This window comes from Lagopus muta, chromosome 9, assembly GCF_023343835.1.
Source record: "Lagopus muta isolate bLagMut1 chromosome 9, bLagMut1 primary, whole genome shotgun sequence".
NCBI classification, from domain to species: domain Eukaryota; kingdom Metazoa; phylum Chordata; class Aves; order Galliformes; family Phasianidae; genus Lagopus; species Lagopus muta.
The window spans coordinates 3,666,768-3,680,583 of NC_064441.1; the positions used below are offsets into that span (position 1 = coordinate 3,666,768).

At 42.4% G+C, this 13,816-nt stretch overlaps 1 protein-coding gene across 4 annotated transcripts in view; it reads left to right on the forward strand.

The window, feature by feature from the left end:
• Positions 1-13,602, forward strand: part of LOC125697653 (multiple epidermal growth factor-like domains protein 6) — a 160,449-nt gene extending 146,847 nt beyond the window's left edge. For 2 of the 4 annotated variants that reach the window (XM_048955128.1, XM_048955130.1), the window contains exons 28-35: positions 3,879-4,010; positions 4,988-5,113; positions 5,571-5,699; positions 7,461-7,589; positions 7,808-7,936; positions 8,579-8,704; positions 11,430-11,558; positions 12,046-13,602. In XM_048955128.1, coding sequence (XP_048811085.1) covers positions 3,879-4,010; positions 4,988-5,113; positions 5,571-5,699; positions 7,461-7,589; positions 7,808-7,936; positions 8,579-8,704; positions 11,430-11,558; positions 12,046-12,125 — 980 coding nt within the window. In that variant the 3' untranslated portion in view covers positions 12,126-13,602. Of the gene's footprint in view, positions 1-3,878; positions 4,011-4,987; positions 5,114-5,570; positions 5,700-7,460; positions 7,590-7,807; positions 7,937-8,578; positions 8,705-11,429; positions 11,559-12,045 lie in introns of those variants that run through there. The other 2 variants (XM_048955129.1, XR_007378898.1) reach the window with 2 other exon arrangements.
• The last annotated feature ends 214 nt before the right edge of the window (positions 13,603-13,816 follow it).

The window sequence follows — 13,816 nt, forward strand, 5'->3', positions numbered from 1 at the left end:
AGTAAATCTAAGCGATTCATAAAGGCCTTCTGAGGAACAATCAAATTAAACAAATTGTTAGTCTGGATTGAAAAACGGTGAGCAGCGTAGAGGACGAAATGCCAATTGGCTGAATGCTCCATCATAAAAAATATTCCCAGATCCACATGCCTCATGCTGGTATTTTAGGACATCTGTGAAGTTGTTTCTGGTGGAATGTGACAACTGATAAGAAACATATCCCAAAATATCCAGAGAAAGGAGACAGTTAATTGCCTTTTTATTTACAACTTTAATTTTGTTTTTATTCTATGCTTGTAATAGTCTGTCCTTTCAAGCTCAGTCTTTTTCTCTCAGGAAAATGCTGATTTTCCTTTCTTAGGAATTTAGTATGGCTGTGTTTGGGTTGCTTGGTTTTCACAGAGCACGAAGGGCAGCTGCAACATAGGCAGCTCTGGTAAGGGTTAAACTTGTGCGTTATTCTTTGAGCAGAAATGGCTAAGAGGCTCACTTTGGAGACAGACGTTTGTATTACCACCCTGTCATCAAAAGTTATTCTTTAAAATATAAATGTAAATGTAAGGATTGATTCTATCCTCCTTTGTACATCAGTTCTCACTGTGAGTGATTGAAATTCAGCCTTCAAAATCTAGACTAAAGCCATCTGGATCCATTATACATTAGATTATAATAAATATTATAGCAGAGCAGTAGTGGAGATCAACTATTTAACAGCATCATTTTAAAAGACTTAATCATGGTTAGCCTATTACCTTTAACGTAGTAATCTTTCAGTAGTGATTACTCGTGCATATGGTACTAATTCTCCATAGATTGTAATAAATGTCCTTATGTTTGCTTAGGTCCCTAAGATTTCGCTGGAGAATTTAAAATTTAAAACATTAATTATACTCCAGTTCTGTTACAGAAGAAATTACTTACAAAATCAAATCTGTGTTTCATTGCATTTGGAGGGTGTTTTGTCATGGACTTTGGTGCCACTGGGATCAATCTACATCATGTGAGATGTGATCCTTCAATGCATTTTGCTGTCCTACATAAATGCTCAGCAAGTTCTCAGTCATTATGAGTTTTGTTAAACTTTGACAGGAGAGGCAGTGGAATGGCAGAGATTCACTGAGGGAGAAAACTTGTCTGCCATCTATCATTTCTTTTTGTTATTCTCTCTTATGTTGTTCAGGCCAAGCCATAGAGAGACACAAAAATGGAAGGAAAGCAGTTCGTGCTTGAGGCTTTTTTAGCTCTATGTCAATGGAGTGAGAGGTCACGGACCTCACTCTGAAGCAGCTTATCTGACAACTGTGGATAGCTCGCGTGACTTTGGTGGAAACGCTCTTTGTTCCTGCCGTCCTCACTGCAGAGAGAGCTGGGGCTGCTCCAGGATGAAGAAGCTTTCGACATAATATTAAAAACAGCATAGGGAGCTGCTCCTGAGACGTGAAATGGGCTTCAGGCCAGTCAACATGTGGTTGGATGCTGCTGGAATCAGTTTCTGGCAACTACTGGTGTATTTATAGCACTGTGAAAAAAGGTTCAAGAAAATATCTATAAAAGGTGTAGTTGGCTGGGAAGTCAAATTTCCAGGAGCCAAGAGCAATGAGGCTTTCATGTTCTCAAATTTTGGAGTGAAGAGCTGAAACAGTCTCCTGTTTCAGGCAGGATCCTGAGGAAGCAGACAAACTAGCAATAAGGTTCCCATCATCTGTCTGTAACTCAGAGGATGGGCAGATCTACTGGAGTGGTGTTAGGAACAAAACCCTGTAAGGGGTGTTGTCGTGGGCAGAAAGGCCATGCTACATCTTGAGTTGGGTGAACCCTGAGCCAGAAAGACATCACCAACCTCACCTTCAAGCTGCGGGTAACAGGATGCTTCCAAAATGTATTTCTGACGGTGCGTTAATAATAGCGGTAAGGAAAGACTTAGTGTATGTGGTTGGTATGAAAAGATTTAGGAACTATTGGTCATGGCAAAACCACCCAAACCAGAAGGGAAAACTCAGGAAATGAGCTAGAAATCTGTCTGCTTCTCCTGCCATTCTCAGAATAACATGTCAAATGCACAGGAAACTGTTAAATTAGAAAATGTCTTTATTAGATAACTGGTGGTTAGAGGCTAACCCTCTATAAATGGCAGGACTGCGTGTCAATTGCTGTAGCTGTCTGCATCGTTCTCCCCCAAAGCAGCAGCAGATGAGATGGCGTTGGTAGCAGTCACGTAGCCAACAGTTTTGCCCTGCTTGTGCTGCTCCGTCTTGAACAGAACTAAGTGAAATGTTGCAAGGGTAAATAAATTGGTACGGGGGGAATTGCTGCATCCCCTTTTGTTAATGGAACAGCTCTTTCTAGTCTTGAGGAACAGCCCTGAAAGCTTTGCCAGGGAGAAGCCAAGTGTGTGGGAGTGTGGGAAACTGAATTAAAAAAGAGAAAAGCCAAATGATGACTGAAAGGAAAGGGAGGATGAAGAGAGAAACTCACTCAGAGTCCAATTAAATCATTGAATCAGGGTGTGCCCTTAGCTTCATTTCCATGAAATAGATGTTGCAGGGCTCACACCTCAGTGCCAGGGTTTGCACATGAAACAGATTTTCTGCACCAACAGATGGAAGCACTGACAAAGTATTCATGGAGATGAGAAGGGCTGAGGAGAGTATCTGCATGTTGGAAAAGTGTGTATCTGTTTAGCCCTGATGATCTGCTATCCTGATTTGAGCAGAAGCCAATTTTCAGCTTTATTTTAAAAGGCATCCCTTTAAAGCGTTACCGTAAGCTCTCTTTCTCTATGGAATGGTTTGAAAAACCCAGGGATTTCTCCAGGCACTCAGACCATGCTTTGATGCTTTCAGAAAACAGAAAAAAAAATATAAAGTTCCTCATACAGAGATTGCAAGAAATCTGTTGCCTGGAGACGTGCAAATATACATTCAGCCAGATTGCCAAAGTAGCCATAAGCTTTCCTTTGGTGGAGATTAAGAGAAGGAAGAAAGGAGCAAAGAAATGTCATTCGGAGGCAGGGAGATGAATGCAACTGTTGAACAATGATTGCTCTAGAAGCACAGGCTTTTCACTCCTCTGGTATACTGAAAACTGGGAGAAACTCAAAGCTATATAACACTGGCTTAGTAGTCCATCCAGGTCTTGTGTTTGAGTGATTACAAAACAAAGCCTTATCTTTCTCAGAGAATTTTCTGGCTTTGCATTTAAAGCATCTCACTCCTGTACCTACTTTCTGAGAAGGCATCACCTGAAATTCCGCATTACTGTCACACACACATCTTTGAAGTCTTCCATCTACAGCTCACTAGGTTTGCCAGAGCACTGCAAATTCCAGTTTGGTGGTAAAGAGTAGATTATAGAGGAATCCAACTTTTGCTGCTTGAACGTTTTCACAAGATGAGACTTGCCCACTTTCTAGAACAGCTCAGCTAAAACAAGAGCACAATGAGGCAATGCTGCTCATGGCTCCTCGTGATAAAGCAGGCTGCTGTTGCCCAATGGAAGAGAGACCAGAGCCCCATCTCCTTCCTCTGCCACGGAAAGGAAAAGAGAGAAAGTTGATTTGGTGTGGAAATCTAGGAGGAGAATCTCTGAAGACTTCTCTAGGAGGAGAATCTCTGGGCTTGCTTTTCTTGCTACCTTCAAGGATGAGAAATAGAAGGAGGAGCCAGTCAGGCTCTCTGGGGCTTTGGCTTGGAGTCAAAAAGAGGTCCTCTGCCCAAGGCAGCCATCTGCCTGTCAGTGCTTTCTGCTGATCGTCTGAAAGCAAATAGAGTTAGAAAATGAAAATCGAATTTTGCACGAAGGCAACAAAGGGCTTATGACATGAAATGTGAAAGTCCCAGCAGCAGCATAGCCTAATTGCCTTTTTGTTTTCCTTAAAGCAGGGTGTCCAAAAGGTACTTACGGTTCAAACTGCCAAAAATCCTGTAAGTGCATGAATGGAGGCCATTGCGACCCAGTGTCGGGAACTTGTGATTGCGCGTCTGGTTTCATTGGAGCCGACTGTAGTAAAAGTAAGCCAACATTCATGTTCTGTTTCTTTCAAAAAAACAGCAGAGAGAATAATCTGCGTAAGAATTTGTCAGTATAAAAACAGACAGATTGCAGTTACCTCCTCCTTGAACTGTAAATCGGGATTCCAGCTTTGTAAAAATTCTCTTGCAAAATATTTTCCTTCTTTTCTGTATGAGTAGAAGCAAGGACACTCATCCCAGGATTACAACCTACTTGCCCAAATTTGTTTCGAGAGCCAACTCAACATGAATTGCTCAAGTTCCTTCTTCCTGTCCAAAATTTCTAGGTTGAGAAATTGTCTCAATATTTTGTTTCATGCTACGGTGCCATTATTTTCAATAAATGGGAAAAAGAACAAGTTTTGTCATGGCAAAACTGGTGAAGGCTCCATGGCAACACTTCTCGTACTTCTCTATTTCAGGGCTAGATCATGTGGCTGAATTTCTGTGGTATTTCCAAAGTTAAGATCTCCTAATATGGATAAATATAGAGCCTTTGGGATTTCCACTTGCTATACCTGTACCAACTATAGAGGTTTCAGTGTTAATCAGAGCTTAACTGAGGTTTTATCATCTTCAGTCCCTTTCTGAAGCTTCTTTCAGCTTATTCACAGAAAGACAATGCTTTAATGCTAAGTAGTTGGTAGCTTTGCTCTTCAGCATAGGAGAGCATCAGTATTAAGGAAGGAAAGAAGTCTTTAGCTTGAAGCATGAGCAGCTGATATGCACGCTTGCCTTACTGGGGGAAAACCTACTAAGTATTTCATGTGAAAGTGTAGGCTATATTTACAACTTTAAAAGAAAGGTTTCAGAGGAAGAGGCAGTCATGTCTTTGGAAGGGATTTGTTTTCATAGTCGTTTTGAAGTGTGTTAGATGGAACAAAGAGGAAGCCAACTCCCGTCTATAGATCCTGCCTTCTTTGGAAACGAAAACTGGCATACCCAAGGTGTTTAACAGAAGTCTGTGTTTCCTTCAGCTTGCCCAGAAAATCGATACGGGAAAGACTGCGCCCTGTTTTGTGCATGTGGTAAAGGTCAGTGTGACCCACGGACTGGCAGCTGTACCTGTCCTCCTGGCCAAATGGGACCTGGCTGTCAACAAGGTAACAAAGTGGGACCAGAGTTCAGCTCGTCAGCTGGGCTCATAGTTGCAAATTAAACTCAGTGCCAAGCACTGTGTTTCCCACTGTGTTTGAAGCCAATATTGGCTTGATAATGCTTGCTGCATTTAGCAGGATCTCAGCCTTGTCCCTCTCTTCCTCTGCCCTGCCCTTTTCCTACCCATCTCTGCCCATGTCTCACTGCCCTTCCACCAGCACCACTGCACTGCTTTCTGTGCAAAGATAAAGTCACTTCTTTCAAATACTGCAGCTCAAGCAGCCTGAACCTAAAGATGGGGAAAGTGTTCTTACCACACAGGGAGGGCGCTGTGAATGGATGTTACATGGGACACTCAGCGGGAAGCATGTGTTTGCATTTATTCCCTGTCACTTTCATCTTTTGGGGGGATGCTAAATTTATTATTTTTTTTTTTTTCCAAACTTTGTTAATTCTCTGTAGTGTGTCCCCAGGGATGGTTCGGCCCCAGCTGCCGCCTGACGTGCAGCTGTCAGAACGGTGCTATCTGTGACCACGTGGATGGCAGCTGCACTTGTGGACTCGGCTGGACAGGAAAATCGTGCGAGAAAGGTAATGTCCTCCTTTGGTAGTAGTGAACACATGCATTCAAGCAGGGGTTTGCAGTGGCTGTGGGCCTTCAAAAAAGGAACAGGTTTTGCTTAATTAATCTCACTACCAGCTGCTTTCATCGTTGTAGCTTCTCTCATGCTGCCTTGCCCAAAGTTAGAGCTTTAGGTCTCTTTTTAGAAACAGTTTCCTCTTGAGTCTCGCTCTGTAATCCTTGTAAATTCCTTTGAATGGACTCTTATTTCTTCTCCTATCCAACTTTTTGTTCTTTTGTTCATGGGAACATTTTTTTTGTATCTTCTTTGAATTGCTCCCCCGAGGTCAGCAGAAGCCAGCATCTCAATCCCATCTTGTTACCTTCTCTCTCCGTTTTCTCTTCCCTTTGGCACTGGACTGCAGTTAAACTTCTCACATATTGACTTCCTTGATGTTCCGGCAACATCTGTCCGAAACAATTGAAATTATCATGCTATCTTGTCCTCACTTCTCTGTGTCAGCTCTCAAAGCACACCGAGCAGAATGAGCGCAGTCTTTTTGTGTGTCTTTTCTTTCTTTCCATCTCCTGAAAGGCATGAGATTCAGAGCTCTGCTTTATGTACATAGCATAGCTACCAACTGGAGTGATGATGTCAATACCACTGTGGATGAGCACTAAAATACCTCTCCTCTTCATCTCCAAATTAGTGCTATTTACCAATAACTGGCAAACACAGTGTTGCATGGACTGTGAGCATCTCTGCCTGCTCCTTGAAATTTGTATAACCGTACATGGGCTGTGTTTGGGCTGCAAACTGTGATGGGATGGTGCAGATGTGGAACAGTGTCTTGTGTGCATCCTCTAGATATGCTTAAACAAAACGACTTTGGTGTCCAATAGTTGGGAGAGATGTGCATGTTGCATAAAGGATGGAGTGCTGTATTGCTAGGAAGATCTTCATGGTTGTCTTTTGACATACATACCGAGCTAAGGGAAAACTGAATCTTTCTTTCCACAGCAGTGTGGTTTTGAATCTGTTTTGACTAGAAATCAAAGACCTCTAATCAGGTATCTTTCTGGTGATTAGATATGATGTTCTCCAAAGACCTTATATGCCATTTGCAGTTATGAATCTGATATGTACACGGCCATGCTCTGTTAAGTCGGTCTGCACTGCATCCTGTTATCACTTCTGCAGAAATTATGCCCATATTAGTTATATTGACCAGTCACTTTTGCATGACATGGTTTTCGACAATTTGAGATGCACTTAGTTCAGTACAAGTAGATATCTAGTTATACATGGAAAGTCTACGTGTGAAAAAGAGACCTTCCCTTTTTTATGAGGAGTTCAAATACTGTGAATTCCAATGATAACATGGAGCAGGAAAAGCTGTATGTTTTCTTTCACACTTCGTATGTGTCTAAAAGAAAGCATTGCTGTAGATGTAGAGGGTGGAAAAAGAAGATAGCATTTATTATGTGCCTTTACAACACTTGTGGGACTGGAAGGGCTCAATATAAACAATATAGTGAAAGGAAATTGAACTCTTCAAACATCTATGAAGTATAAATCCTCATCAAAGTATGTAAATACATAATAATGGTGCAGAAATGCTATGTCTTCAGTGAGCACGACTGCATGCAGAGAAAGAAATTCATGAGCATTCACCTGAGCTCTGCAAGTTACTGTTTGAGCGTCATGCCTCAGCTGTAAAAGCCATCAGATTTTGGTGTGAGATGGGTGTTTTTCTTGTCCTTTTTCTCTGTCCACACGTGGCCAGCAGAATGTCTTCCTGGCAAGTATGGCCCCAGCTGCAGCTTGGACTGCTCATGCCAGCACAACGGCACCTGCGACAGGTTCACGGGCTGCTGCCACTGCCCAGCAGGGTTCTACGGCCGCTCTTGTGAGCATGGTGAGTACACACAGCCCACACAGCCCCACCACCTGTCCTCCTGCAGGGACCAATGGGGACTCAGAGATGTTCCTGTAGAGCAAATGGGGTTACTACTGGCAGTGGCAAATATCAATTTTGCTGGCTCCCAAAGAAGGTAGCTGCAAATATAGAGGAGCTCAAACGGATCCATGTTTTTCTTCCTCCTGTTTCCTCACTTGACACTTTTCCTTTCTCAGGGTGCCCCCCCGGGTTTTATGGGCTGAGCTGCCTTCATGCATGTGCCTGTAAAAACGGAGCGAGCTGCGACGCCGTGATGGGGCAGTGCGTTTGTCCCTCAGGGTACCATGGTATCCACTGCGAGAAAGGTACTTACACCCACCTGGTTTAAAAAGCAAATAAACCACATCCTTATCTAAATGTTTGTTTGTTCAGAACCACTTCTTCCATATTTTTCACGTTTCTTGAAACACCGAATTTGTGATTGCTTACCTGTTCTGTAGCTGGGTGTTCTCAGTTCCTTGTGCGTTAACCACTCTGGTTCTGATTAGCACAGTGAAAGTCCTGGTCTCCACAGTGTCTTGCAGCAATGAGTTGCACATGTTGTTTATTAAGAATAAGTTTCTTTTACTGATTTTAAGTTTGCTTCTAAAATTCCAAGTAAGATTATTAAATTGATGCATGTCAGACCAGTTGAGTGTTATGAAATGGTCTTCTAAAGAGCCCTAATTAAAAATGAAAATAAGTGCCAGTAACGTTTTGGGACAGATTTACAAATACTTTTGATAAGTTGGATTAGATGAAACCAACTTAAAGAGAGTGCACATAAATATTATGCCTATCCACTGCATTCAATCCTTCATTAAACTTGGCATTAGCACTGAGTTCAGCTCAGAGTTTACGAACTTTCCTCTGAGCCATCCTTCAAGCCCTGCTCTGGCCGATGTATTTGTTGTGATGTTGGTGTGCAGTTCTCCTAACAGGGGCATTTATGGGGCTCTTCCCTCCAGGCTGTGCCAGTGGGCGCTTTGGTGAGCAGTGCCAGCACCGGTGTGACTGCGGAGGAGCTCCTTGCAACCCAGCCACTGGGAAGTGCCTCTGCCCACCTGGAAAGACTGGGGACAAATGTGACATTGGTAAGGGAGTATTTCCTGTGTGCTGGCGTGCAGTGAAACCCATTGGTTGGTCTGAGCACAACAGCAAAAGGACGCGTGCCAGTACAAAGTATTCAAGGACACACTGTTTGCAGCAGAGTATTCTCCTGCAGGTTGCCAGGTTTATCAACAGGCTTACTCTGATTTAATCAGTGTTTAAATTGATGCATCAATAGGAAAACCATGTATGGGCCAGCAGTAAAATGTCATGTCATGAGTGGCAGCACAGCACAACAGGAAGGGCTCTAGGGTTCTGCGACAAGCAAGAAGGGACTGGGTTCCATGGGGATTTTGTCACGGGGGCACTTATGGGGTTCTTCAAAGAGCTCAAAGAGTGTCTAATTTGAGGTGAGGGTGGTGGAGCTGCTGCAGTGTTCCTGGCTCTGAGAACCAGCAGTAGTTTGGGAACACTGACTCCAAATAGTGTTACCTCATTCACAACACAGGAGCTGTGTGCTTGGTAAATGGTTGGCCCAGAGAAGCAGAATTGTTTTGCAACAGGGTTGTAAAAATAGGCGAGAGAATTCTCCTGTGAAGGAAACTGAGCAAACTGTCAAAAGCATTGAGGGCTGAGAGGGCAGTAAGGACAGGGATTCTTGAGCCAGATTCTGATCTCAGTTGTGCTGGTGGAAATTTAGGGCAGTCAGTTAAGAGAACTGCACTTTTCTTTTAGCAAGTGTGAAAAGGGATGTGTGATCCCAACAAGCAATGTACAGGGTGGTGAGCATCCATGTGCTAACATTGAAGGATCACGCAAGGAACCACATTCGTTCCAATCCCCAGTATCACAGAGGGAGAATATTCTCCTCATCCTTTTGTTCTGGGATAGGGCAAGAAACAGCTCTGAACATGCTGTTATTAATGTAAGCAAGAAGTCAAGTAAATTCTGGGAGCCTGAAGGCTACTGCAATCCCAAAAACTAAAATGGAGATTGACTTGCTTGCCAACCTGCACCATCATCTTGCTAGAAACTGAGCAGCCCATCCTCCTGCACTGGTGCCACTGGGCTTCAGCCACCCAGCACTCAGCACTGTGCATCAGAGGCCTTTCCAGTGCGATTCTAGCAGCAGTGGAACACAAGGGGGAAGCTCAGCACCGACGATGTGAACCAAGGTTTTGCTTCTTGCAAGCTCTAGGAGTCATTTTTATTTTTCTTAAATCAGCTAGGGTCGCCCCTGTCCATGAAAAGCTGTTATGGGGTAGGTTTTATTTGCATTTTTATTTTCAATTAGGCACAGTTCATCTGTGATATAACTGTGAGCAGCTGTGTCTGTGCAGCAGCCATAAAGATAAAAGGCCTGATTTTAATTTGAACTCTGGTAAAGCACCCATTAAACAGGCAAAATGTTAATTAAAAAAAAAAAGAAAGAGAGAGAGAGAGAGAATATAACAGACTTTTATGGGCGTTCCTTTTCTGTAGTAAATTAACATTGCAGACTTTCAAACAGATGTCTTAAATACACATTGTTATTAACATGAAAATGTGGTATTACATAAATTAAAATCAGGTCCAGAGGTGTTTGTGGAGACCTTTTCTCATAACATTTCCTAATTGAAAAGGCTGAGCTCTGAGCACTTGGGGAGGGTTGTCCCACGTGCTGGGGCTGCAGCTGATGTGGGGCTGGGGGCTTGGGTTAACCCTGCAGTGCTATGTGAGAAAGGCAGCTTGGGTTACTTACAGCACTGTTGGTGAGGTGAGGGAAAGAAGGCTGTTGTGTGCAGGGCTCTCAGCACCCTGCCATGGGACATGCTGGGGGCTTTTCCTTCTTACCTGTGCTCCGCCACATATAAAAAAAATTGCAATGAGGATTTGCCCATAAAATATATTTGCCCATCCTTTGCAGAGCTGGGAGTGAGACCTTTGTGAGTTTACGTTGCCAGGGGGTAACTGAATTGTGCAATGTGGGCATGATGTACAAATATACCTAAAATGAATTAATTTCCATTTGGAAATTGCTTGAGTGAAAGCTCTTTTCTGCTCCACACTGATAGCCAAGCAGCCCCAAAACCTCTCCTTTTGTGCTGCCAGCCCCTGGGTGTATGCCAGGGATGGTTCCCATTTCAGGAACTTCTTCTGGTCAGGTGGGTCACAGTTTGGGTGGGCTGTGCAGCAGACAATGCTTGAGGATTGCAAGGTGTTCCAAAGCGTCATGGCTCAGTATTAGCAGATGTAGGTGTCAAAGCAGATTCCCAATCCCAAATCTGTACCTCCTGAGAGAAATACAGCAAAAGCATGTCATAATTTAGGACAATTTCCTATACAGTATACTAATAACTTACTGAGGCTTTTTTTAGTTTCATACTGATAAGCATATAACTTTAGGCAAAGTGAGAGTCTGGGTTAGAAGAATTAACCTCATGTGAAATTATATGAAGGCGTTTTTTAAGAAACAATGTTATTTTCAGTTCATCTGTTGAGCCTCACAAAGCTTCCCCTAGTTTGCAGAGCTTGATGGAGGTCTGAGTTCTCACTGAAACCTGTGTGAGCTCTACGTTCTCTCCCAGTGAAAATCCAGGGATTTAAATATATATTTTTTTTTTCCTAGATAAACATCCTTAATTTTCCTCCTGTGCTTGCATTTCGCCCTGGATGCTGACCTTGGTCTGAATTTCTATTGCATGCACTTTCAAGGATGCTCCTCAGCGTAGCGCAGACATTGAGCAGGGAAAAGCATTTATCCTCTAACAAACACTTCTGTCCTTCCAGGCTGCCGGTCGGACCAGTATGGCCCCGACTGCTCTCTGCGATGCCAGTGTGCCAAAAAGTCCCAGTGCAACCCATACAATGGGAAATGTGTCTGTCCAGCCACGTGGATGGGGCCAACCTGCAAGGAAGGTAACACTGGACATTGGCTGTGTTACAGACATTGTGCTTTGGTTGTGTGTTGAAGAGCATGGTGAAATAGTGGCTGGGTAAGAAGATAAAGCATCAGAGGATTGATCTGTGTGGATGACAAAATGCTCAACAAAAGGTTTTCATTTGGTTCGTTTTTTGGTTCTTCATTTAGATGATTGCTCATTTTAATGGTGCATAAGACCATGCGGAACTTTTCTCCCACTTATAATCTAAACATGGTCAGCTTGCTGGTAATGCCATGCAGTCCCTCCCTTAGTTTAAGAAATACTGTGGAACCTTCCATCTGAGGGACTTTTTTAATGTCTTGCTTGCTCTGCCTGTCTCTGTGAGGTGGCCAACATAACTCAGTCCTCCACCTTCCTCTGAAGGTTATCATTCATTAAATTATATACATGTAAATTCTATGATTTATATTGCAGTATTATGTTATATAGACCTAAGGCTGCATTTCTACTTAATTCTCTAGGTGGCCCTCCAAAGCTTCCTTTTTATGAAGAACAAACTCAAGAAGGAGGGAATATTTTTCCGAGAGCTCTACAACAGTAACGTTTGGACTAATAAATGAACTCTTTTATATGCACAGAAGGTATTTGAATTTGGATATGAAAACAGGTATTCAATTCAGCCTGAATTGTACTGAAGTATTCACACTTCTTATGGAAGACTACAGAGGCCTTTTAGTAGCTGGTTCCTTTTAAAAAGTTGAATCTGTTTCATGTATTTATTCCTAGCCTGTTGCCTCTCCATTAGTCTACTTGGGACATTCTTTCTGATAAGTAGTATAATTCGTTGCTTGAAAGCTTGGACATGTGGATTTTTTGTTTTCTTTTTGCTTTTTGTAAAACCAGCTCCAAAGAGGATCAGTAACACACCAATTTAAAGTGAGCCATGGCATGCTAAATGAGCATTTAACAGATTATGAAGCTAATGCAAGTTCACTGCAAAATCACGTTGCTCAGAAACCAGTGGGATTCACCGAGTCTGTGAAAAACATTGTATGTTCTAGAAAATGATCCAGTTTTAAAGTTACAGCTGATGAAGAATCTGCCACCATCTTTGATAAGTTATGCATTCGTTTGAGAATACGTATCACATTTCAAGTGTGAATTGGCTGGCTGGAAGGTCTCCATCCATATCTTGTTTGCATCTGAGGCTCCTTTCTAAAGAGCACAATGTTAACTGTCAGGCTCCTCTGGTTTTCTGTGTTCTCCCATCTCATCAATGGAGTTTCTCAGCAGTTTGTGAAGTCAAACTGTACAGCAGTTCTTGTAAAACTTTCCTACAATGGAGGAAGCTGTATCTTGGATGGAGAAAGACGATAGTGAGGATAGATATGTAACAATAATCTGAGTTCTTTTTATGTAAAGGATTATAATGTGATCTTTACCACACAGTAATCTAATTATCAGCTTTAACAAGTCCTGATACCACTCAACAGCTGCTGTTGGTCACCTACAACAATGGCATTTTGGTGCTATTTTTGTCTCTTTAGACAGGCTGGTTTTTAATATAGGACCAAGTCGTTATTAAGAAATAATATTCTTTATTTTAGTATTCTGAGTTAACAAGGCTAAAAGATTTCAGAGTAACTCTTAGTACTTCTCCTTAGATTAAGGGTTACAAAACGTGCTCAGTAACCTCTTGAGTCTTACTAAATCAGGGGTGCCCTTGGTTAAAGGCACCAGGACCACGGGCTCTGGCCAGGTAGCACAAGCTCTTCCAGGTTTTGTGTTCATGCTAGCATTACCATTCACACACCACAACGAATCACAACTCCGCAAGGGATTTTTGTCATAGAAGAGAGAAAGTGGCAATAATTGAAGCTCACTTGTGATTTTGAATAATGTTTATGTTTGCAATTGGATAATGAGTATGTGAAGCAACAGTTACCTCTTGGTTCTCCTCAAGTCCTAAACCAGTATGTCTGGTTCGAAGCAAGTAATGCTTGCTCACCTGGAACTGCAATTCAAGCTGTGATCTTTTGGAAGCAATAAAGGTTTACTAGGTGTTTTTTCAAGCCTCATGGAAGTCTTATTGTTGTTATTCAAAACTTCATGGGTGTTGGAAGCCGTTCTAAACTCAGTAGAGATATTTGTGACCGCAACCAGATGAACCAAACAACTGTGCTTTCAGCCAGAAAATGTCAGGAGCTGGTTCTGAACTCTTGTCCTTTCTTTATGACAGTTCTGTAAATTGCAAAAAAAAACTTTTCCTGATGCAAATGTGATAAATCTATT